Consider the following 27,467-nt stretch of genomic DNA (forward strand, 5'->3'; position numbering starts at 1 on the left):
TTATCAGGCTAGTTGAAACTTATCCATAAAGCCGGGGCGATTAACCAATTGCTCTAGAGGGACAATTTTATTGTGTATAATAGTATAACAAATTAGTTGAATATTATCCATAAAGCCGGGGCGATTAGCCAATTGCTTTAGGGGGATAACTCAAACATAACAGATTAGCTTAATATTATCCATAAAGCCGGAGCTATTAACCAATTGCTTTAGGGGGATAACTCAAGCTTTATTGTATATATAATAATATAACATGGGTATCCAAATCAAATTTCTTAATCTTGTTAAGAAGAACATGTTATAGTCTAGGTGTTTTGGTGGAATTCAAAAAATCTCTTCGTTAGAATTTAATTCCCAAGCAACTGACTTAAACTAGATTTACCTTTTTGTAAAAATTATGTTCATCATCGAACGTCATCAATAGAAAAATATTCTAGTCAGTTTTGAAATGTAATACACCAACGATGCCCCATGTTGTACGCTCCTATATATAAATACCAAGCCTTTTTGTAATTCCTTTCAATAGGATTAGGCTATCTCATATTTGTAATAGGATAGTGTTTGGGTGTATTTCTTCTGAGGTAAGGTCAAGGGTCCTTGTTTTTTTTTGTTTTCAATCCTGATATTTTGTCAAAGATTATAACTCTAATCATTTAAAGTTTTCTTTAATCCAATTGATATTCAAAGAACTGCAAGATTGCAAAATTGACTCAATGCTCATAACCTTAAAAGCAACAAAAATTTATTTATTGCACAAAAGGCGGAGAAATGAACAAAAAACAAGTTTAAACAGGATGCTGAAAATAGAAAGGTACTACAGTGGTAGATAACACTTCCACTTGTTTATGCATCTTTACTCCTCTAATGTTGGGTGTGTACTTGGCCCAGGATTTTCATCCTTATTTGTCCCCCATTTCTTGATCATTTCTTTTGTGTCAACTTCTTTGGGCAAACCTTCAGATACACAACTCTTTCATTCTTCTTGAACAATTTCCATTATCATCTTTTTCTCTTCTGATTGGAGATTGAACTCATTTTTAGATCCAGAGCAACTTTTACTAAGGATGATAGCCCTGTCCTGATTCTGAACACATATTACGGCTGTAATTAGAGTAGTATTCACCAGACTCTTTGTATTGCCCACTGCTTCACTTGTTCTCAGAAAATCTGATACAGATATTTGAGGTTTCTTCAGAGTTACATCATTATCATTTATTCTTAAACCTGTGGGCCAGTCTCGAATTACCTCTCTTTTTACTTCTTTATCATTTATAATCATAGAGGTATTGAAAATTGAACGTTTTATCTTTAGCTCAAATACTTTGTTTTCCTCTTCCTCTGGGGCATGTACTTCACTTGTTTTGATACTACCAACTCCATTTTGGTGTTTGATTCCCAATTGTTTGCAGACTGATCATCCACTTCTATGATTCCTTGAACCAAAAGATCTTGAACTCGTCGTTTGAAGTTACCATAATTCTCAATAGAGTGTCCTCGGGCTCCAACATGATAGTCACAAGAGAGTTTCTCATTATACCAACTCGGGTATGGAAGCAACAAAGGCTTAGCTCAACATGGAGTAATAATCTGGGCTTGGAGCATCTTGTAATATACCTTGCTGCATGAAACTGAAGGAAAACGAGGTAAATTCTCCGTTGACATCACTGTATCTTTACAATTGTTTACTTTACTTTCTTGAAGACCATGAGAATGATGACCAAAATGTTTGCTTTGAATGTTTGACTCTTGAACATCATGAGACAGACAGTAATTCGAAAATTTCTCTTTCTTGACCAGTTTTGAGCTTTTCAGGAGCTAAGGTTTCCCATCTTCAAAATATAGCAACCCTTCTGTGATGAGGTTTTGGATCTTTAAATTCACAACCTTACAATTCTTCGTAGAGTGGCTAAACTCTCCAAAATGATAATTGCATGAATTCTTGACACCCTGCCAATCTGGACGCAAATAAGTATTAGGCTTTGGAGGAATTGGTGTTATGAGGTCGTTTTCAAAGAGAAATGGTAATAAATCTGAATATGAGATTAGAATTGGAATGAGAGGTATCATTTTCTTTTTGCTTTTCATATCTTTCTTCAATGGCCTTTGAACCTCTTCTATGCTTCGCTTCAACTTGATCTTTGTCGCCTTTTCTGGGATCATACTCGATTTTTGGAGACTTATTGGATTTCCACATTTCTTGACAAGTTCTTGGTCATTTGTTTCCATTGCATTGGCTATACCACTAACATTCATAAACCCATTCAAATCTGTTACAATGGAATCCTCTAAGGGTTTCTCTCTATGGATCACAACATTTATCAGGTCCATCAGTTTGGTCAGTTGTTCCTTTGAATCATCCTGGAACTTTTTTACTTGATCAGTCATCTCTTGTTATGTCTTGATAAATTGCTCTTGTAGTTTCTCGATTCTACCAACTCTTTCTAAAATCTCATTCATGACTATTATCCTTTTTTAGAAAGACCAAGTTAGCTCTAATTTGATTTCAAAAATTCTGTCAGGGAACTCTCCACGAATTATTCCCATGTTTTCGTGATTAAATGCATGTAAAATAGTTTGAAACAAAATGCAAATATGCAAATGCAAAAATGAAAATGTAAATATAAACGTAAAAATGCAAATATGCAAAATGAAAATACAAATGTAAATATGTGAATGTAACAATAAGAATGCAAATTGTGCAATACAAAAGAAAACATAAAAATACAAATGCAAAATAAAAATGCAAAGATGCAAAATGCAAATGCATGTATGAAAAGGTGTTACTCAAGAGTGATCATCTTAAAACAGATTTCATTGAACACAAAAGTTTCGGTGCATCAAATAAAACTTTACATATAGGGGACAACTTTCAGTCCTAACTTTAACAAAACTTTACATATAGGGGATAACTTTCCCTCCTAACTTCTCTAAAGCCAAGTTAGTTTCCATTCATGCTCAACAGTTGAATTATCAGTCTGCTTCAATTCCTTGTAAAGTCAGCTAAATCTATCAGCTTATGGGCCATATTGCTTGTATGGACTGCAACTTCTTCCATGACATTCTTTTTTTCCTTAATCTTCTATGTCAACCTTCGGAGTTGTAGGCAATGTTGCTCATTCTCCCTTGTAAGGGAATCTTTATGTCCAAGAAGTTTTTGGACAAGATCTTCATATATGTTGCAGTTCTTTTTCAGTTTGGTGACCCCTGTTATCCACTATTCTGGGGTTTTTCCTATGCCAACATTTCGAAAGGCTTGACTGATCTTTTGGCAATCTTCATGCATGGTTTCCATTTCTGTGCTCAATTTCTTGTTTTGATCCTTCAAATAACATGCTTGAGCTTCATAAAAACCTTCTTTATTCTGAATGCCCTGACTGATACTCTTATCGTAGAATGCTTTTGGTATCAATCTAACAGGATCTTTGTGGAATACTTTTGGTATTAATATAACAGGATCTTTGTGTGCATAGCTCGCTTCTATCCTCGGAGTTTCCTTAGGATGTCTTTCCTTGGTTGCGTCATATTTTGTTTGATCATAAAACTTTTTGTCCATTTATGAAAACTTTTCAATTTGATGAACAATCTTTCAAGTCAACACCTTTTGGTTATGCCATGATCATGCAATGCAAACAAAAGAAATCAATATAAACAAGTTAGAGTAAAATAAAATGTATGGGAAAAAATAAGACAAAAATAAATTGGTTAGTACAAACTAATGGAAAGAAAAAAAATTCTATCTATCAAGGTATAAATCTTAACCTCATGCTTTCTAGTTTCATGCTTTGTTTAGAAAAATTAACCTAACTGCATGATTTCTAGTTCCATGCGTTTATTCAGAAGAAAAAATAAAATCAAATAAATTGAAAGCTATAGCTTATTTATCCTTTGTGTACACCTATGGACAGGGTTTCAACATTATCTTAGATCGAGTGAATTTTTAGGGTCTATTATATGTAGGGTTTCAATTTTATGAGAAAGGTACTCGAATTGTCCTTGTTGGTGCCCCATTAGGCTGCCAAACCCTCAATCCTAGTCCATTACACACTTAAGCAGATCAAGTTTAATTTGAGGGGGCACATTTCTCTATGCCTGACACGGAGAATAAATTCTCACGAAGACATAGAGCATATGAACCCCGAAAGTTACTTGCTAGATCTGACACGGAGAATAAATTCTCACGAAGACGTCGCTTTCACTCCCACTTAAAAGGGACAAGATTGATTATAGAGCTTATGTTATGTAATGCAGGTGTTGTGTGTGAGAAGAAATTTTCACACAGAAATTAATATCTAAAAATAAAATTAAATATACAAGAGTATAAAATAAATTGAAAGAAAAAAGAATCATAAATTAAATAAAATTGAATTCTCAATTTCTAACTATAAAGACAATATATAATCGACTTAGGTTTGACCAGTCCCCAATGGAGTCGCCAAGCTGTCGTAACCGGTTTTCATCTGGGTACGAAATTTTACTCGACAGGAAAAGTAATGTGGATAAATAGTTTTTATTGAAATGTCTTAGGAGTCGCCATCGGCCTTTTGGGTTAGGTAGGTCAAATACCTAAAAACAATCTTTTAAAATAGTTTTTAAGAAAACATAATTTAAAAGATAAACTAATCTGCGTATAACCAAAAAAATTTAATAAAAATGATTCGTGGTCGGTTACGTTTAGGGAATGATTAATACCCCTATAACGCCCAAAATTGGTACCCATTAATTATAAATTATCTCTATTATTGGAAATTTAAGAATTCAAAATTATATTTAATTCATAATCCTGTGATTTCAAATTTATTAGTATAATTCCAAGAAAATATATTAATTTTTATAAATATATATTTTTTTATATTTTTATAAATAAAATATTTATTTACATAGAAATATCAGAAAATGACTTCTAGTTGCTTTAAGACAGCCCCTTTCTTAATATTAAAAAATAAATAAATATTAATAAAACATTTCTCTAAAAATAAAAAAAAATAAATTAAATTAATATATATAATTTATAAAAGTAGGATATTTATTTATTTAAAAATATCAGAAAAAGACATCTAGTTGCTTTAAGAATGTCTTTTCATTTATATTAATAAATAAATAAATATTAATAAGAATATAATAATTTTCCTAAAAATAATGAAGTAAATATATATATTTATATGACTAATATGAAAATAATAATAAAATAATAATTAAAGTAATAATTTAAACATATCAAAAGCAAAAAGGTAATAAAAATAGAATAAAATTGCAATAAAATGACCAAAATAAAATGAATTAAAAACTTATAGTATTAAAATATAAATTATCTAAATTAATGGACATAATTCGAATCATTTATAAAAATATAATTACTAATAATATATTTTAGCCATAAATATTAATACGAGATTAAAATGTAAAATATTAAAACTTAAAACTATAATTCGAAATATTAATATAATATAAACATTAAAAATGTAATTTAACCTTAACCCTAAATATAAATATAAATATAAATATATATATATATATAAACATGTATAATCAGTGGCGAGAATATAAAATTAAAATTGAAATACCAAATTAAAAGACATATAAGTTGATTTTAATGACCAAAATAAATAATATGATTAAAATATGAAATACTTAAAATTAAGAGCCTAATTTCGAATTATCACAAAAATATAAGTATTAACAGTGTGATTTAACCAATATTAATTAATTTGGGATTAAAATAAAAATTAATTAAATTAAAGGGACTAAATAGATATTTACCCTAAATATTTAGACATAGATATACGGTGACTAAATTATAATAAAGAAATATTTAAAAATATAATTAAAACATATGAAAATTGATTTTAATGATCAAATTGTAAAGATACAAACATAGAGGGTCTGCGCGTATGGTTTGACCTATGTGTGAAATTACAAGGATATCCCTCACCAAAACGGCGTCGTTTTGGTGAGGGTATTTATACCCTTTTAAACCGGCCTCAAGGGCTATTTTGCTTCATTTCTTCTCTTAGAGAGAACCCTCCCTCTTCTCTCTAGACTTTCTCCCCAGAGAGAGAGAGCCAGCCGCCGACAATAGCACCACCGGAACTTGGAAAATAGCCTAAATCAAAGCTTAGCTTCCCCTAAAGCCGAAACCGATAGTTGTTTACCTTAAAAACTCTCCGATCGTCCTAGATCTGAGGTGGTAACTTCGGCGATTCGACTCTCGAAAATGGAGATTCTGACGGTTGGGGTAAGTTCTCTTGATCTTTTTTTTCCTTTGGTTTGCTGTCTTGTAGTTGCTGTTGTCGTGGTTGTGCTTACTGTTGGTCTCTCTCTTTTTTTATTTGCTCTCTGTTGGTGTCTCCCGGTGGTTGTTCCTCTCTGTCTTTTGTTGCTCTCTTCTCCTTTTTCTCGCAGGTTTGGTGATGGCTTTATAGCCTTCACTGGTGTTCTGCTCGGACCAGTCCAAAAGGGGCTCTTCGGTGAGTCACCATAGCTATGGTGGTGACTCACCATAGAGCTTGACGTGTGGAGGGCGTCGTGGCAACATCTTCCTGAGGCGGCGGTGGCGTGGCTGTAGCAGGTTGGGTCACCTGGCAGTGGGAGCGTAGGAAACGAGCGGCGGCGGGCTTCCGGAAGCTTGAGGTGGTGGTTGGGGTTAGGGTTTAGAAACCCTAACAGAGATGATACAAACCCTAAAAGGGTTTGGGTCAGTCTTGGGCCTGGACCAGGTTGGGCTTGTAAACTGGGCCTGGGTTCTGATATGTAAATGGGCTCCTGGGATCTGGGCTTGTAATATAATTTTAATAATAATATATAATAATAATAATAATAATAAATTTAAAAATGGAAAAAATTAGTGTCTACAGAGTAATAAATGCCAAGGTTCTTAACCTTGAAGTCGTGGGATCAAGTCCTATGGAGGGCATTTCATAATTTGGAGGTCTCCTACGGAAGCTGCTCTCAACCTAGTGTTGGGGGCAGCCTACTATCTTACCTCCCCTTACCTCATTACATATGGGAACAAGGGACATCCAATGATTCAACGATGTCTTTCCCTCAATTAAGTGTGGACAAATATTGTATCCTGCCAAAGGTTCTTCGCACATACAATTCTGGTGCCTCATAGTCTCTAGAGAACTCAAAAACATCTCTGAATCTCTTACACATAGGGAGCTCCAAAAGACATAATAAGAACATCCCCAACAGAGAAATCTCATATATCTAACATCTATAGAGAAGTCATAACTTATTGACATGAAGTTTAACATAATTACGTAATCTATTAGAGTTAAATTTATCGCCATCTAACCGTATTCACATAGCATGCTAGCTTACGAATAGTCATGATGACTCTATGATTCACACAGGTATTAATGGCTATTATAAATATTCTCAAGCAAGATTGAGAGACGGTATGCGACCTAGATAAAACCGCATCATACTTATTTATATCTTCTCCTTTCTTTAAGGAGACAAAATACCTTGACACGAAACAACGATCGGTATATTATCGACTATGATTCTCTACCCAAATTAAAATATATAAATAACTTATAACCGTCACATCCTATTTGATCCCATCAACAGGATGATATTATTTTTTATAAATAATAAAATAGGCATATCATTTTAATATTTAGCCTCTTAAAATGGTATACAGATGATCGTTCAATTGAGTTGAGTCGAGTTGAGTCAAGTCGAGTCAAAAGATTTTGAGTTATTCGAGTTGACATGTTTTGTTTTATAACTAACTTGACTTGAAATTTTTTTCGGGTCAAGTCGAGTCGAGTTTTCGAGTTTTTGTTTAAATTTAATTGTAAATATTTACAATATTTTGACATTATTTGATTTCAATTTAAATGTTTTTTTATAACCATAAACAATACATATATATTTCTTCATTTTTTTCCATATGTGATACATATAGCATACATAGTCGAAAGACTCAACTCAAACTTGAAAATCAATCCACTAATTACTAAAAGTTTCGAGTTATTCGAGTTGTATTTTATAACTCAGTTTGAACTTGAAAATTTTTCGAGTTGAGTCTATGAAATTATAATCGAAGTTAATTCGAGTAGAATTTTTTTAGTCCAATAAAATAATTGGTTTTTCTAATCGAGTTTTTCTCACTTCTATACATACATACTACAAAATGCTAACTTTTTTAGGGTTAATGTAAAAATAAGTTCCCAAACTATACTCAAAGTTAACTTTAGGTGTCTAAAGAATTTTTCGTTAAAATAGGTGCATAACATTTCCAACGTTACACTTTTAGGTGTCTATCGTTAAATTCGGTCATTAAGTGACACATGTCAAGTTTATAAAAATTTAAAACTTTTATTTAAAAAATTAAAATTTTATATGTCTAACCCGTGTCACTTAATTAAGTTAACGGTCTAAGTACCTAAAAATATAACATTAAAAATACTAAATATCTATTTTTAAGACATCCAAAATTAAACTTTAAATATAATTTAAACATTTATTTTTAACATTTTTTTACCCCAATGATCCTTCATTAACAACCGGACGTCACGGAAGCAAAACCCACGGCAAATTTGTAAGAAAGTGGGAATAGAAAGGGTAACCCAATAATTATGTCTTTTTTTTTTTTTTTGAAATACCAATAATTATGTCTTTGTTTGTGTCTTGTGTGGGCTATACGTGTGTAAACGGACGCCAAACAAAATTAAAATTCAGCAGAATCTTTTTTTTTCTTTTTCTTTTTCTTTTTTCAAAGACAGAAGAAGAGAGAGTGCCTTGGAGAAAGCTGTGGTTTCCCCCCCCCTTCATTTTCTCTCGTCCAATTATGTGTTTTTCACTCACTTTCTCTTTAATACGCTACTTTTAATTCTCTGTTTATCGTTTTTAAAAGGATCGTTTTTATTTATTATTATTTTTTCTAGTTTCCCGGCGAGAGAAAAGGAAGTAGAAGTGTATAAGGAAGAAATATCTCTGCTTTTACGAAACTCTCTTTCTTTCGTCAAGTTTTCCCCCCTCCTTGTTCTACCCTTTGTTTTGTGTGTGTGTGTGTATATATATATGTAGGGTCATCAAAGACAAACTTTATCTGGAATCAGGACACTTCAGTTTATTTCTTCAATGCATTCTCTTTAACTACTTTATTGTACATTCCTTTTTCATGTAAAAAGGCAAATTTTTTCTTCTTTAATTTTAGGTGGGTACTTGTTTATTTAATTCTAGTTTTGATTAAATATCCGAAAAAACAAAGTAGGGAGTGACTTTTGAGATAATTTTTTCTGGGAAGTGCTCAAAAGAGCTAACTTTGTTTCTCACCTTATAATTCTTTTGACTTTGTTAATAAGTGACGTTTTTGTTGGCAGCTGGAGTTTGATGATTTTTTTTCATTTAATTGACATGATATCGTGTTTTGGGTGTTGACTTATTGGTGCAATGATCTACTCTTGTTATTTTATCATAGTTATCAGCTGTTCAGAGCTTATACTGTAGATAATTTTTTAGTTTTCTGTTTGATCTTGACAATTTTGCTTGCTTTATTTGGACTTATGTTATCTGTAGATAATCATTGCAATACTGACAACTCAAAAGTGAATTCTTGTAACCAGTATTTACTATCAAAGCCGTGTGATCAAGAACTGATTGGGAATATTGTAGTTTAAGGGTAGCGAAATGATTATGAAACTGGAATAAAAAGTTTCATTTGATTTGACTTTTGCACAGTATTTTGACTGCCAGTTTACTTGAATTGTTCAGGAACTGCTGTATGTATTGGAATTCAATATGAATTTTAAAATTTAGTGAATGCTTTGCAATATGCTATGCTATGCTATTCTAAGGTTTCACATAATCTATGTTGTGTTGTATATGCTGAATTTGTCTGCAATATCATATTTTAATAGTTGATCCCTATAATTCGTTGCATGCAGAAAGTTTGAATGGAGCAAAGGTCAAACTGTGTTGTACCAAGTCAATCTGAAGGTATAACTTCACTTTAATCATCTGATTAAATCTAGGATACAAATGCATGTGATCTTATTCATCTATTCTCAAGAGATGTTTTTTTTTAATTCTTGTATTATAGGTTCATCCAATACTCCTTCAGTCAACATTTCTAGAAAGTGGGAAACTGGTGCATGGGGAATCCCACATAAAACCGTGGCATATCATTCATCAAGTGATGCATGCTTATTTTCTAGTTCTTTACCTGTACTTCCCCATGAAAAATGTACGAGTTATCTACTAGTCATAATTTTTTTTAAACTTAGTTGTTTTTCAATTAAGTTTAAAAAATAATTATGACTCTCCTGATATGAAAATGTTGTATATACTATATTGTGATATACTTGGAATAAGACTGAGGTAATCTTTTGCTAAAATGCAGTGAACTTTGCTGATGTGGAGCATTCTGGTCATTCTGTTGATGATAAATCGCCTGAGTTATGTAAGCTAGAACTTAAGAATGATGGAAAGGACCTACTCGAAGATGTTGAAACAAATGCAATTGGAAGTTTGCTTCCTAGTGATGAAGATGACCTCCTTGCTGGCGTTATGGATGACTTCGACCTAAGTGAGTTGCCTAGTCAGTTGGAGAACTTGGAGGAGTATGATGTCTTTGGTACTGGAGGGGGAATGGAATTGGACTTTGAACCTCAAGAGAGCCTTAGTATTGGGCTATCAAAGATGAACCTCTCTGAAGGGGTACTTGCAAATGGGATTGGTCATTATCCTCTTCCAAATGGTGTGGGAACGGTGGCTGGGGAACATCCCTATGGAGAGCATCCTTCAAGAACATTGTTTGTACGAAATATCAATAGTAACGTTGAAGACTCTGAATTGAGATCTCTCTTTGAGGTATTCTATAGTTGTCTGTTCTAATTTACTTTAGTTAGTATTCTGCCTAATAGTTCTCTTTGCTGATAAAGGTTTTATTTCTTGGTCTTTTGAACCTTCTTTGGTCTTTTTTTTCTTTATTTATGTGCAAATAAGAGTTTTAATGTTGTTTATACTAGGCTAATAATTATCATCTTGAAATTCCAACATCTTGCAGCAATATGGAGATATAAGAACTTTGTATACTGCATGCAAGCATAGGGGCTTTGTAATGATTTCATACTATGATATTCGAGCTGCACGGACTGCAATGCGTGCATTACAAAATAAGCCACTGAGGCGAAGAAAGCTGGATATTCACTTCTCAATTCCCAAGGTTTGGAATAGGTTTATTTTGTTATATGTTTGAGTTTGACGTTGATGATCCCTTCAACAAATTTTGAAGCATTCTTTTTCTTGTAATGTTCTAGGATAACCCATCAGAGAAAGATATAAATCAGGGAACCCTTGTAGTATTCAACTTGGATCCATCCGTATCAAATGATGACCTTCGCCAAATATTTGGGGCTTATGGAGAGGTCAAAGAGGTATATTTTTGCCTAATTTGTTCTTCTTCCACTTCTATTCCCCGTTATGACTTGTCTTCGGGACTTGCTGATGACTACTTTGGTTGTGTGAATACAGATCAGGGAAACACCACACAAGCGACACCATAAATTCATAGAATTTTATGATGTTAGAGCTGCAGAGGAAGCTCTTAGAGCATTGAATTGGAGTGACATAGCTGGGAAACGCATAAAGCTTGAACCTAGTCGTCCTGGTGGAGCTCGTCGAAAGTAAGTGTTAATCTTAACTTCTTTTTATCATCTGATATGTGGTAGATGTTTCTGTATGATAATCTTTGGGAGGATACGATTTCTGAAAAACTTAATATGAGGCATCAATGCTATTATGGTGCAGGAGAGATTTGGAATGAATGTGAAGGTTTAGGAGTTAGGAATAAAGATACTAGCTTTCTGTGTTGTTAACAACCAAAAAAGGGAATAGGTAAGATGGTCAATTGTCATAGATTAGTCACCACGAGCAGGAATTGCCAGTACTTGAAAATTTATGTAGAAAGTGGGAGCAGTTGTTTTGTTGTCCTAGATACTAACTCAGATTCTCTTCCTTAGACTGCTTACTGCTTCTGGCAACTAGGAACTTGGCAACATGCTAAATTGGTTTTTCTTGTTTCAGCCAACTAAATTTCTCATTAACACCTGCCTAGATAGAAAAATCCCCATTAACACTTTCTATGCTTTTCGGAACTTTGTGCATTCATTTTCTCGGGCATCTGAAACATTTTTGAGTCTGATTTCTTTAACAGCCCAAAAAGGAAATATGCTATCTTCGAAACTTTTAATTGCACTTTCCTCATGGTTGATAGGTGTATTTTTATACTTGTATGAAGAAATTAAAATTAATGCCCCTCCTTTGTTAGCTTGATGCAGCAGCTAACTCAGGAGCTGGAACACGACGAAGCACAAAGTTTTACGCATCACATAGGTTCTCCGGTTGCTAACTCTCCTCCAGGTAAATATCTTAGGTGCTCTGCATTTGTGTGTACTCAACAACTTTATACTTCATACAACCTGATTTTCGATAATATTCTGAGTAAAGCGTTGCTGTGACAGGTAATTGGGCACACTTTGGCAGTCCTGTTGAACAAAATCCTTTGCATGCTTTTAGTAAGTCTCCTGGTTTGGGATCTTTCAGCCCTGTAAGTAACAATAATTTGACTGGACTAGCTTCAATTCTCCCTCATCATGTGCCTAACTCTCTGAAGATTGCACCTATTGGTAAGGATCTAGGCAAGACCAATAATGCAAACCAAAATTTTACTAATACTGGGGCAGTGCAAGGAGCATCCTACCAGCATTCTAGATACTTTTCTGAGCAAAAGGCAAGTGCAAGCCCTGGACCAATTTCTGCCTTCAGTGAATCTAATTCGAGTTCATCTGGTACTGGAACATTGACCGGTCCTCAGTTTCTATGGGGAAGTCCCACTCCTTTCTATGAGCGTGCTAGTTCTGATTGGCCAACACAATCAGTGACGCACCCTTTTTCATCAAGTGGACAAGGTTTTCCATATACAAGTCGACATGGCTCATTTCTTGGTTCAAGCAACCATCATCATGTGGGATCTGCTCCTTCTGGCATGCATTTTGATAGGCACTTTAACTCTCTCTCAGAGTCACCTGAAACATCTTTTATGAATCCTGTTCCTTTTGCTGGTGCGGGTTTAAATCGTAGCAATGGCAGCTTTTTTATGAATATTGGTACCCGTGGAACTATCAATGCTGGTGTTGGTCACCTAGGGAATGTAACTGAAAATGGTTCACCTAATTTCAGAATGATGTCAATGCCGAGGCATGGTCCTATTTTCTTTGGGAATGGTTCTTATCCTGGTCAAGGTATGGCTGGCAATGAAGGGTTGGCTGATCGCAGTCGAAGTCGGCTAGTTGAAAATAACGGAAACCAGATTGATAACAAGAAGCAGTATCAACTTGATTTGGATAAAATAATAAGCGGAGAAGATACTAGGACCACTTTAATGATTAAAAATATCCCCAACAAGTAAGACAAGTTAATGAATGGTGAAGAACTTAATGCTTTGGGTTCCAAGAAAAATGCTGTTTTTCTTTTCTTGATGGTTTCTGCTTTTATTATATTTCTTTAGGTATACCTCAAAGATGCTGCTTGCTGCCATTGATGAAAATCACCGAGGCACTTACAATTTTCTCTATTTGCCAATTGATTTCAAGGTACATTTGTGCTAGGCGTAGTCTTTGACATGTTGTATGATTTGGTCAAGTTGAAATATTGGTGATTATTAATTGACTTTTTTGATCGCAGAACAAGTGCAATGTAGGTTATGCCTTCATCAATATGATCTCCCCTTCACATATTGTCTCCTTCTACCAGGTTCGACCTTTGGTTCATAGTTAAGTGTGTCGAGAAAGAGTACATATTATCAATCAATGATAGTATTTTTTAACATCGTATAATAAGAGATTGTGTGTATACATAACGATAAATTAGTTGTTTTTTTTATATTGAATGGTACTATGAGCTATTTTCTGGTTTTAAGGGGATTATTTATATACTGGAACAAATCCATGCAATAGCAAGATCTCAGAGTTTTAGGCGTCTGTGAATGTATCTTCTTGGAAGAGAAGGATATAATTATATGGAAATTTGTGCAGGCTTTTAATGGAAAGAAATGGGAGAAGTTCAACAGTGAAAAGGTGCCATCATTGGCTTATGCTCGAATCCAGGGCAAGGCTGCCCTTGTGGCACATTTCCAAAATTCGAGCTTGATGAATGAAGACAAGAGATGCCAGCCTATTCTGTTCCCTTCAGAGGGCCAAGAGACTGGTGATCAGGTAGCCAAGTTTTTAATACGAGTTGGAGGGCATTTACTCACATTTATCCTCATTTAACTCTGAAATTCCTTGCCAACAATAGATTATATATATCAATCTTAGTATTTGATTACTACAGACTAATCATTCGGATATTCACTTTGGTAGAGTCAAAGAATGATCGAGTACAAATATTTTATAAGCTAGGAAATTTTTATTACTTATAAGTTTGTGGTGGTGCAGGAACATTTCCTCTCTAGCGATTTGAACATCTGTATTCGTCAACCAGATGGCTCTTATTCTGGGGATTCATTGGAGAGCGAAGCCAGAGAAGAGTTGACAGTAAATTCGGATAACTTACCCTTAGCTTTAAAAAGGACTAAGGATGCTAACAAGTTGATAAGCGTCTCTTTTTTAAGTGTATAAAGTTGGAAGACAAATTAAAACACAAGTATATCTTTAAAGCTTGTGTCATGTGCAGTGTTTGCTTTATCGGACACTACGTGGTAATTCACTAGAGAAGTTAAAAATTACATGAGGCAGAAAATGTTGTTTGTAAGTAGAGAAAGAAATTGTTACTGGAGCAAGGGTGGAAGAATAAGGTTGAAATATGTTGCTGAGTGTTGAAGTCTGTTTGCAACGGGGTGGAGTTACGTTTCGACCTGTGCTTAGGTCTCCTCTGGGTTCTATTTTCTAAAAAAAGCGTTAGATGTTTTCGGTCATTGATGTCGATATGGAAGTATGGTAACTTGTTTGTATGTAAATCTTTGTTGGGGAATTCCTGAAGGGTACATGATTGTTCATAAACTGTGTAGGATGTAATGAACTTTGTTTTTGTCAAAATATTTATGTATTTGCAGATATGTCCAATGCCTGTCTTCTGGTTTTATGTCATGCCACAATGGGGCAAGCATATGTTTTGATTTATATTAAATTGATGATCATAATGTGCAACATATGGTTAAACGTTTTATAATAAAAAAACAAAAATATAAATTAAATTAAAGAAAGGGCCCAACCGGGTTCGAACCAGTGACTTCTTGATCTGCAGTCAAATGCTCTACCACTGAGCTATGGACCCTTGCCGATGTTATGTCAAAGATTTTATAAATCTATTTCTTGACAAGCGATATATAATTGCTAATATAAAGATTTGATTGTATTTGATATGGTAAATAATATAAAGTCATTAATAGAGGTAAACAATAAAATCATAATCAATTTAAATGATAATTATACCTAGAATCATTAAGCATAAGATACTAATTCCACGTAGGATATATATAAGGTGTAAGGACCTAGAATCGTTAAGTATCAAGCCATTTATATTTCGGATATCCAGATAATCTTTCTTCATACACGATCATATAAATAGATAAATACTCGTATATCACACACAAAAACTTTTTCGTAAGTCATCACAGAATTTATCAAGTTTAATCTTTTGTGAAATTATGTCATTCAAATATATGATCTTTAGTAGCGTTATGCATATGGATATATTTAACGAAAATTATGTGATATATAAAATGATAAAGTTCACATAAGTTTATTTATTTTAATGACACGTGCCTTATTTATGATTTAAGATTTAATATTAGATTTTAAATGGTAACTTTTATCCATTTAATAGACTCAGTTTATCATTTTTGCTCTTATCGTATTTTCACATCAATTTAGTCGAAATTACTCAATTGCATCATTCTATACCCTAACCCTCGCTTAAAACCCTAAATTGAGAGTTTTAAGTTAGAGATTAAGGTTTAGAGTTTAAGGTTTAGAGATTATGGAGTTATAGTTTAGGGTTTATAATTATCAAATTAGGATTTTAAGTTAGGGTTAAGGTATAGAATGTTGTAATTAAACAACTTTGAGTATTAAATTGATGTGGCAAAGATGACCGTTAAGCCTTTAAAATTAGATTTTTATATTTAATATTTAAGATTAAGATAATAAAGATGAGTATGTTGGTAAATGGATAAATTATTATTGTTTATTTTACGTATTTTATAGTTCGAGTTTTATGTATTTTTCTAATTAAGTATTATTTGATAACTTACTAAAAAAATTAACTTATTGAAAATTAATGACTTTAATAGTTTAATATTTTAAGATTAAAACTATCAATTATAATTTTCAATAAAAATGTCAAATATGATAGAACAGGCATTTTTTGAAGAATATTTTCAAACTTTTTTATTTTATTTTTAAAATTCTACATTTATCAAATAATTTTTTAATGCATCAAATAATTTATTTATATCTAACTTTAAATTAAAAAAACTTTTAAGTTATCAAACACAATCTAAATTTACAAGTTAAAATTAGACCAATAACTTTATGATAAGCCATATTTTATTACCAATGTCAATGAGTGTTAATACAAGTGGTTGATATTCAAGAATTTGAGTTTGTAAGTAGGGATGGGCATGGGTCAGGTTAGGTCGGATTTTTGGTCCACCCGACCCGACCTGTCCTCCACCCAAAATCCGACCTGACTCGCATAATATATACCCTCAACCGGACCTGAACCCGACCTGACTTTTTGAAATAAAATCTAAACCCGACCCTACCCGAAATAATTAAAAATATTATTTTTATTCAATAAAACAATGATTTAATTGAAAAAATAATATATAAATAGGTATTATTGTAATAATTTATAAATATATAAGGTAAAATTATTTTTTTAATCCGACCCAACCCGATTTTTTTTAAAAAAAAATCCAACCCGATCGAGGTAGGGTCCCATGCCCATCCCTACTTTGTAAGGCAAAGTTTGAATCTTATTATTGTCACTTTTGATGGACAATCAATAAATTTGTATGTAAATCCTAATTGGGTTTTAAGTATGCATTGTCCTTGGATTTGAGGAGTCACTCCTGACCTGAATTTTTATGTACTAAAATAAATATATTTTATCACCAACTATTTTAGAAAAGAGAAACAGTAATTTCAATTAAGATGAAACATTTTCATGTTAAATAATATTTATATCCTTTCAATTTTTTTATTTTTTATTTTTTATTTTTTTATACATCTGAGGTGAACATAAGATAATGAATATTCAAAGACCGTTAACCATTTGACAATAAACACTCACACCCTTATTGTTCAAATCTAAGACCTCAAAATATATCGATAGATTCCTTAACAACTCGAGGTAACTTGATTCATGCATTTATATCCTTTCATTTTAGAGAAGATGCATTGAAGAGTAAATATAATATATGTTGTGATAATATCTAAACCAGTCCTTTTTATTAAAATAACAGGAGTGGTCCATATGAAGACTCCTGGAATTTGGCTTTAAATTTGCAGAGCATCTGCTATTGATTCCGCAAGACTTAGAACTTCAAAAGGAGCTCTGTTTTCAATGGCTTTCACCGTGTGGGGGCAAGAATCTGTCATCCAAAAGTAGGCAAATCCCTTCTCTGCAATATTGAAGAATCAAATGCCAATCAACACCCACAAAAGTCGAATCCGAGACACGACATGAGCACCGGCAAGTACTTACCGTCGTTCTTTCGCGTAAATCGCTCCCAGGAACACTTTGGGAAAACGCCATGAGTGACATACGCACTCACCTTTGCCGCTCCATGAGCTAACAGAACTTTCTGCAGGAAGAACCAAGTTCCATGAACCAACAAATCAGGCACATATTATCTCAAGTCCATTGTTGGACAAAAATTCTCGATATATATTAATGTGATCGTGTTACCTCCGAATGTTGAGGCCCTCGATGAAGAGGTTATTGGAATATAAGTACCTGGCGCTCGATGAGAGTGCCCCCAGATTGCACTAAGTCATCGACGATCACCACATGACAATCGGCAGGATTGCCCTCCTTGAGTCGAACTATCCTCTTGTCACCCTCGCGATTTGTGCAGATAACCTGCCAATCAATTGCCATGTACTTTCAATCTACATATAATAGACTGGAACAAAATATAATGCAACTTAATACGTAAGATTCGAAACCGACCGTTGGAAAATGATCCAATAGTTTGTGAAACCATTCCATCATCCAGAAATGCAACGACTATCTGAAAAACAAATTGAATTCAATTCAAGGAGGTGTAACAACCTACAATAAGCGACCATTCCTAAGAAACGTTAATGGCATTAAGTTCGGAAAAATCGTGTAGAAGATGGCAGTAATGAGCAGCATGATGATAAAGAAAATATATTTTGCGCCAGACAACATTTCAAGATGATATACTTACTTTATCAGCATCAGGAAGCTGATGAAGACGTTGTTTAAGAAGAGAAATCCCAGTCTCAAATAACGGCAACACATGGTCCCCGAAATAAAATCTTTCCTGTATTAAAAGGAAACTTAACAAATAAAGATCAAATCTCCTAATAAAAGACACATGTTAACCAAAACAAGTTGTTTAGGGGCATAAATATTGTAACAAAATTGATAAACCAGTAAACCAGCACCGTAAAACAAAATGGAATATTTCATGCTCCTAACCCTAAAGCTGTAAACCGAACAAGAACACAAGTCTGACCTTTGGTGTTGCTTTGATGTGGAACAAGGCAAACCATGAGATGAAACAAAAGAATCCTCAATGTTCCTAAAACCAATGTGTCGGTGAGAAAACTATATAATCAGTTGCCAACGGTAACTCCGTCTCTCAACTCATGAATGACAAAAATAAATCATATATATAGGTGAACATTTTTTTCACATTGGATCCAAATTAAAATGCATGAACACAGATTTTTATTTAATGTAAGACAACTTGGAATCAATCACCAATCCATGGCCAACAATGAACCCCGTTGCTGATAACATTAATGTTAACAGTCGTTTAGTTTGTGCTCAGAATTTTCCAAATAGGTCAGAGATTAAAATACCAAATTCAACAATCTGAATATTTGATCACTAGTGGTTGCAGTATTGCATGTGGATCAAAGTCTTACGTTTCCGGACTTATCACCTCATATTGGACATTATTGGGAAAATGTAACTCTACACATTTGCCATACTAATGCATGCAGATTTGCATATAACCTTTTTCTCTTCACCTGCTCAGACTATTTAGGTTCGAGTCTCCCAAGCTTTGTTCCATGAGACACATCCGCAACAAATGAAAACAGCAAGAACAAGCATCTTAATGAAAAAATGCTAAAACTGCTGTTCTCGATTCCAGCAGGGCATTGTCTAAAACGTAAAGACATTTTAAAGTTTTTGAAGCAAAAATATTTTCATATCATGCTTCGTACAATAAGAGCAACAGAAGTTACTGGTTTAAGATGAATCTGATAAACCACTTTAGCAATAAATATATAAATATTGTAACAAAGGAAAATACATGTTAATCATTTTCATTGCAGAAGAATAACAAACCTGAAGAGCATGGATATCGTAAATGACTAAGCATGTAGGCCCACCCCTAGATATGGGAATGTTTGACAAAATCCTTGCCATGGTAAATGCAGTTGCTACATCTCCTTCTTCTTCCATTCTTTCAAAGAAGCCAGTTGGAAAGAACGGAAACAACAAAGTGAAGGAAGCAACAAACAATCGGGGAAGATTATATATGACGGAAAGCTGTTCAAAGATAACAGCTGGGGAGCTGAAGGATGCAAGAAAAGCAACATGTTGACCTCGGATATCATGTGCGTTGTTTATGTAAAGATTTGGAAATCCGTCATCAAAGCTCCTGTTAATGAAAGAAGTTCAGTATTTCTCCTTCATATAAAAATACTCTTTGTTTAAAACTATTAATATATATCTTACTGAGACCAATTCTAGAGCATAACGCCTAGCAGCAGCAAAGGAATCATCGAATATAACGATTATTTTGCTAAATAACATATATCTTAACGGAATCATTGATGCAATGGTAACAGTGTTTGTTAGCCGTAGAGGAGTACTGGAATCGAAACAACCGGAAAGGACAAAAGGAGTTTGCACATATCACCATATTGGCTCAGTTTCAATGAAGGACTTGAAAGTAAGAACATATACAGGTTAACATGTTCTTTGGGACAAGGTTAAAACATGAAAATAAGCTGATTTTCCATGTTAGCAAACACAATGGACAAACGGTGACAGTTGACCAACTTATGAGTGGGTTCAGAGATGACTGAGTTGGACCGAGTTATCTCAAGTCTATGGTCAAACAGGCACCTTTGAATCAAAGATTACCAGTCAATTACTATAAAGGTTCTTAGAACTACATTTGCAAATGGCATGAATTGCTATACTGAATGTATAATATACAGAACCCAGAAATAAACACTCAAGGGAGGTGATCGGAACCAAAAAAAGAAAACATAACCCATGAATTCACATCCAAATAAAAAGCATAGCTTTTCCATTTTCCCTCTACTTTTAAAAGAAAACGGAAATACAAATGCTATGTTATAATCTAGTTCATGAAATTCTGTCACTTATCCCAACACCCAATCTGGTCACAACCATAAAGATTCAAGCTTTCTACAAACAGATTAAACAAAACAAAAAACACCCACCTCAAGAAATGCAAAGAAGAAGAAGAAGAAAAGAATCTAAAGAACAGAAGCATGGAATTTATCACTGAGAGCAGAAAAAGAAAAGAAAAAGAAAGGATTTGAACATGTGAGTAGACCTCCAGTTGATATAGATTGAAGGGTAATGAGTTTGGAGTGAGCAGCAACTTTACGGGCAAGCTCTTCACATTCCACACAGTAAAACAAAAGAACTTGCTTCTTCTGCATGAGATTCAGCTCCCCCGTGTTCCTGTTCTCCATTTTCCTTTTCTGGGGAAGAAAAAAAAGTCCGAGACTTTTGAATTCAGACAGAGATTTTATATATAAGTGATGAGTACGAGGGTGCTGCGCTTTGCTTCCAAGTCTATACAATACATATTCCTCATTCATCCCTATTTTGGGTAGTTTTGCGGTGCGGCGCCGGTTAATATATGGTGTGAGCGGTTAAATAAGTGATCATTAAAATTTAAATCGATTATGTTATATTATTTAACTGTAAATATTATAAAGTACAATAACATATTAGATAGAGCTTATATAATGTAATAGGTAGTGCTTATATTGATCTATTTTATAAGTAAACCGGTATATTTATACCGATAACATTACAAATTTACCTATTACATTATAATATGTTGAAAGTGTCTATACTTTTTTATAAAAAGGATCGATATTTTTTTTAAAGTTATGTAATTTATGTTTCAATTTTTTAATAGTGTTTCATGTTTTCCACCTATAATATTAATTTAATAATTTCATTTGCACAAAAACTTATTTGATTGTTTTGATATTTTATAAAATAATATTTAGAATTTAAATTTAACAATATTAAACAAAGATAATAATAAATATGTAATATATATGTTTATTGTTTTTAATTTAATGATAATATATACCGTAACATAAAAAATAAATCATTAGATACATATAATTACTAAATTGATATCTTAAAACTCACTCAAAAGATAACCTTAAATTAATGTTTTCCACAGTGAAATAAGTATAGACACTTTTATAAAAAGGATAGATACTTTACAATATAAGCACTACCTATTACATTATATAAACGCTACCTATTACATTATATAAGCGCTACCTATTACATCATATTTTTACCTATTATATTGAAAGTGTCCATACTTTTTATAAAAAGGATCGATACTTTTTTTAAAGTTATGTAATTTATGTTTCAATTTTTTTAATAGTGTTTCATGTTTTTCACCTACAATATTAATTTAATAATTTCATTTGCACAAAAAATTATTTGATTGTTTTGATATTTTATAAAATAATATTTAGAATTTAAATTTAACAATATTAACCAAAGATAATAATAAATATGTAATATATATGTTTATTGTTTTTAATTTAATAATAATATATATCGTAACGTAAAAAATAAATCATTAGACGCCTATAATTACTAAATTGATATCTTAAAACTCACTCAAAAGATAACCTTAAATTAATGTTTTCCACAGTGAAATAAGTATAGACACTTTTATAAAAAGGATAGATACTTTACAATATAAGCACTACTTATTACATTATATAAACGCTACCTATTATATTATATAAGCGCTACCTATTACATCATATTTTTACCTATTATATTGAAAGTGTCCATACTTTTTTTTAAAAAGGATCGATACTTTTTTTAAAGTTATGTAATTTATGTTTCAATTTTTTTAATAGTGTTTCATGTTTTTCACCTACAATATTAATTTAATAATTTCATTTGCACAAAAAATTATTTGATTGTTTTGATATTTTATAAAATAATATTTAGAATTTAAATTTAACAATATTAACCAAATATAATAATAAATATGTAATATATATGTTTATTGTTTTTAATTTAATAATAATATATATCGTAACGTAAAAAATAAATCATTAGACGCCTATAATTACTAAATTGATATCTTAAAACTCACTCAAAAGATAACCTTAAATTAATGTTTTTCACAGTGAAATAAGTATGGACACTTTTATAAAAAGGATAGATACTTTACAATATAAGTACTACTTATTACATTATATAAACGCTACCTATTACATTATATAAGCGCTACCTATTACATCATATTTTTACCTATTATATTGAAAGTGTACATACTTTTTATAAAAAGGATCGATACTTTTTTTAAAGTTATGTAATTTATGTTTCAATTTTTTTTAATAGTGTTTCATGTTTTCCACCTACAATATTAATTTAATAATTTTATTTGCACAAAAAATTATTTGATTGTTTTGATATTTTATAAAATAATATTTAGAATTTAAATTTAATAATATTAACCAAAGATAATAATAAATATGTAATATATATGTTTATTGTTTTTAATTTAATGATAATATATACCGTAACATAAAAAATAAATCATTAGATACATATAATTACTAAATTGATATCTTAAAACTCACTCAAAAGATAACCTTAAATTAATGTTTTCCACAGTGAAATAAGTATGAACACTTTTATAAAAAGGATAGATACTTTACAATATAAGCATTACCTATTACATTATATAAACGCTACCTATTACATTATATAAGCGCTACCTATTACATCATATTTTTACCTATTATATTGAAAGTGTCCATACTTTTTATAAAAAAGATCGATACTTTTTTTAAAGTTATGTAATTTATGTTTCAATTTTTTTTAATAGTGTTTCATAATTTCCACCTACAATATTAATTTAATAATTTCATTTATACAAAAAATTATTTGATTCTTTTGATATTTTATAAAATAATATTTAGAATTTAAATTTAACAATATTAACCAAAGATAATAATAAATATGTAATATATATGTTTATTATTTTTAATTTAATGATAATATATATCATAACGTAAAAAATAAATCATTAGACGCCTATAATTACTAAATTGATATCTTAAAACTCACTCAAAAGATAACCTTAAATTAATGTTTTCCACAGTGAAATAAGTATGGACACTTTTATAAAAAGGATAGGTACTTTACAATATAAGCACTACCTATTACATTATATAAACGCTACCTATTACATTATATAAGAGCTACCTATTACATCATATTTTTACCTATTATATTGAAAGTGTCCATACTTTTTATAAAAAGGATCGATACTTTTTTTAAAGTTATGTAATTTATGTTTCAATTTTTTTAATAGTGTTTCATGTTTTCCACCTACAATATTAATTTAATAATTTCATTTACACAAAAAATTATTTGATTGTTTTGATATTTTATAAAATATTATTTAGATTTTAAATTTAATAATATTAACCAAAGATAATAATAAATATGTAATATATATGTTTATTGTTTTTAATTTAATAATAATATATACCGTAACGTAAAAAATAAATCATTAGACGCCTATAATTACTAAATTAATATCTTAAAACTCACTCAAAAGATAACCTTAAATTAATGTTTTCCACAGTGAAAAATGTATGGGCACTTTTATAAAAAGGATAGATACTTTACAATATAAGCACTACCTATTACATTATATAAACGCTACCTATTACATTATATAAGCGCTACCTATTATATCATATTTTTAACTATTATATTGAAAGTGTTCATATTTTTTATAAAAAGGATCGATACTTTTTTTAAAGTTATGTAATTTATGTTTCAATTTTTTTTAATAGTGTTTCATGTTTTCCACCTACAATATTAATTTAATAATTTCATTTATACAAAAAATTATTTGATTGTTTTGATATTTTATAAAATAATATTAATTTGGGTCGATACTTGTTACATTGTCAATTTACCTATTACATTATAATTATTGGTTTTGATGTTTTTTGGGTCGATACTTGTAGTTATTGTACATACCTAAATATGTACTGCGAATTTAATGTTGTACCCACCCTTTAACTACCACTACCAATACCACATCCTATTGAAAGCAACACGACTGAAACATGTTTAAAATGAACGTTTGCTTACATCTCCATCAACTCCTGGACCACTGAACTTGCACAACAAAATTTTTGCCATGGATAATACTGATGTAGACAATGTTAAGCCAACCGAGGAATGCCATGAAGTACATAATGTTGATGAATCTGACAGATTGGTTGGTCAGCTCTTCTGTTCACGTGATCAAGCTTGGTACTTTTACAAGGGATTCGCACGGGAACATGGGTTTAGTGCATGTAAGGGAACAACACGGCTTGACGTGGAAGGGAATGTGAAGACACAAGAATTTTGTTGTTCCAAAGAAGGGTTTCGAGTATCAAAAGTCAATACTGTTGATCGTCAACGTGCTCATACGCCAGTCACAAGAACAGGATGTAAGGCTAGAGTCGTAGTTACAGCAACAAATACAAACGATCAGTGGGTTATAAGTAAGTCTGATCAGAAACATAATCATGCATTGTGCACACCTACTATGACACCATTTATGCGTTCTAATAGAGCTGTAAGTAAGGCTGATATCGATGAGGCAACAACATTGAAAGAGGTCGGTGTTGGCACATCACAAGTAATGAACTATTTAACGCAGCAGGCAGGGGCTATCATAATGTTGGATTTACACATAAAGACCTCTACAATGCACTTCAAAGAGGTAAAGCAAAGGAAATCGTCGATGGGGATGTGAATGCACTTATTGCCTACTTTGATTATAAGAAACATGATGATCCCGGGTTTTTTATGACATACTCGGTAGACGAATCGGGGGCATTGTATAATCTTATTTGGTCGGATTCTACATCGAGATCGGATTACACATGCTTCAGTGATGTAATTGCGTTCGACACAACGTACAAAGATAATTTGTATGGTCGACCAATTATGCCTATTGTTGGTGTCAATCATCACCATAACACAATTGTGTTTGCCACTGCCATAATCGCTGACGAGACGTCTCAATCTTTCGAGTGGGTGCTACAGAATTTTTTAGAAGCCATGATGAATAAATCACCTATTTCAGTTGTCACCGATGGGGATAGGGCAATTCAGAGGGCTATCAAATCTGTTATCCCTTATGCTAAGCACATATTATGTTCTTGGCATCTTTCTCGCAATGCATAAGCTAACATTGGTGACCTAAAGTTTACAGCAGCATTCTCAAAATGCATGGCTTCCTGGTGGACAACCAAGGAATTTGATATTCAATGGCGTTCGGTTGTTTCAGAATTCAACGTCCAAAAGCATCCATGGGTGATTGAGAAGGGAAATACACGACACTTATGGGCACAAGCATATCTAACCGGTCATTTCTTTGCCAATATTCACTCAACACAAAGGTGCGAGTCTATGAATGCTTCACTAGCTATTGCACTGAAACACAAGAAGACATATTTAGATGTTGTTCGTGCAATTGAAGATGGAATTAGTAGAATGCGTATGAACGAGTTGAAAGCGGATTACTTAAGTTCCCATACGAAGCCCTTCCAGATCACAAAACTGGTCGACCTTGAAAGCCATGCCGCTGCGATTTTTACCCGCGAATCTTTTCGTGTGTTCCAAGATGAACTTATACGGGAGACATTGTACCGGATTGAGGCAGAGATTAAGTCCTTATCAGATGAATGTCAACATTATATTTTGTCAAAGTACGCAGAAAAAAATAGGAAATTTGAAATTAGTTTTGATTCTCGTACGAAAACTCTAATTTGCTCCAGGAAAAAATTCGAGACCTTTGGACTTTCGTGTCGCCATCAACTTCACATTTTGAAGCACTTGGACTACACATATTTGCCCGGGACTTTGATTCAAAGTAGGTGGACTAATGATGCGAAGGCTTCTGCACCCAGTTATGTTGATTTGAATGTGTCTCCAGAAGTGATGCAAATGGCAAGGTTCGCTGCTCTACGTTCAATGTCAAGTAGGTTATGCTACATTGCATCAAAGACAGACGAGTCTTTCAAAACCGCAAGAGATGAGATGAAAAAACTAATAGAAGAATTAGAAAACTCGTTTGGTTTGAATGATTCAGTCAACCAGAGCATTGTAGTAAACAACGTTCGTGACCCTCAACAAAAATAACGCAAGCGAAAAGAAGTGCCGAAGAACAAGGTCGAGAAGAAAATTAGGCGATGTGGGTACTGCAACGGTGAGGGACATAACAAACTAACATGTCCTCAAGTCAAGCTCAGTTTGAGTACAAGCACACAGCCTACATCAACTGATTTTTTCGAAGACGGAATGGAATGACAACGATCTCCATATATCGTAAGTATCAACATGACTCCTATTGTGTATAAGAAACATGTACATATAAATATTTTAAATGAAGGAAGAAAAACCGCGTTACTTAAAATTAGCGACACAATATTAAAAAGTGTCGATATAGGTTGTAGACCTATTCGCTCATAAAACCGGTATATTTAAACCGGTTATATTACAAAATTATCTATTACATTATAATTCTGGGTTCCGATGTGTAAATGTCGACACTTTTTGACAAGGTATCGACACATTTTTCTTCCATTCTGGACATAAAGTACCGACACAAGATTAACAAGTGTCGACATAGGTTGTAGACCTATTCGCTAATAAAACCGGTATACTTATACCGGTTATATTACAAAATTATCTAGTACATTATAATTCTAGACATAAAGTACCGACACAAAATTAAAAAGTGTCGATATAGGTTGTAGAACTATTCGCTCATAAAACCGGTATATTTATACCGGTTATATTACAAAATTATCTATTACATTATAATTCTGGGTTCCGATGTGTAAATGTCGACACTTTTTGACAAGGTATCGACACATTTTTCTTCCATTCTGGACATAAAGTACCGACACAAT

The 27,467-nt window shown here is 32.4% G+C and overlaps 1 protein-coding gene, 1 non-coding gene and 1 pseudogene across 3 annotated transcripts; 1 reads left to right on the forward strand and 2 right to left on the reverse strand.

Moving 5' to 3' along the window:
- Window positions 1-9,222: 9,222 nt before the first annotated feature.
- On the forward strand, window positions 9,223-15,075 carry LOC120162886 (protein MEI2-like 2). Of its 2 annotated transcripts, XM_039172949.1 has the most exons (12): window positions 9,223-9,948; window positions 10,052-10,195; window positions 10,352-10,821; window positions 11,018-11,176; window positions 11,271-11,387; window positions 11,485-11,636; window positions 12,281-12,372; window positions 12,474-13,416; window positions 13,520-13,604; window positions 13,696-13,764; window positions 14,046-14,225; window positions 14,448-15,075. In XM_039172949.1, exons 1-12 carry the CDS (start codon window positions 9,906-9,908, stop codon window positions 14,628-14,630), a joined length of 2,637 nt encoding a protein of 878 aa, XP_039028880.1. In that variant the 5' UTR covers window positions 9,223-9,905; the 3' UTR covers window positions 14,631-15,075. The 2 variants fall into 2 exon arrangements, with proteins under 2 accessions (XP_039028880.1, XP_039028881.1); XM_039172950.1 differs by lacking the exon at window positions 10,052-10,195.
- Window positions 15,076-15,213: 138 nt separating this feature from the next.
- On the reverse strand, window positions 15,214-15,285 carry TRNAC-GCA. Its single transcript has one exon. It is a non-coding gene; the product is annotated as a tRNA-Cys (tRNA).
- Window positions 15,286-17,464: 2,179 nt separating this feature from the next.
- On the reverse strand, window positions 17,465-21,000 carry LOC120162876 (annotated as a pseudogene).
- Between the last annotated feature and the right edge of the window lie 6,467 nt (window positions 21,001-27,467).

The sequence above is a fragment of the Hibiscus syriacus genome, unplaced genomic scaffold (genome assembly GCF_006381635.1).
Source record: "Hibiscus syriacus cultivar Baekdansim isolate YM2019G1 unplaced genomic scaffold, ASM638163v2 tig00111409_pilon, whole genome shotgun sequence".
In the NCBI taxonomy this organism is placed as follows: Eukaryota; Viridiplantae; Streptophyta; class Magnoliopsida; order Malvales; family Malvaceae; genus Hibiscus; species Hibiscus syriacus.

Bases quoted from the DNA above. Each gene is read 5' to 3' on its own strand.
- LOC120162886 (XM_039172949.1), top strand. From the start codon at position 9,906: ATGGAGCAAAGGTCAAACTGTGTTGTACCAAGTCAATCTGAAG. The intron at 10,196-10,351 runs GTACGAGTTATC...GCTAAAATGCAG, and splicing joins TGTACTTCCCCATGAAAAAT to TGAACTTTGCTGATGTGGAG. The intron at 14,226-14,447 runs GTAGCCAAGTTT...GTGGTGGTGCAG, and splicing joins GCCAAGAGACTGGTGATCAG to GAACATTTCCTCTCTAGCGA.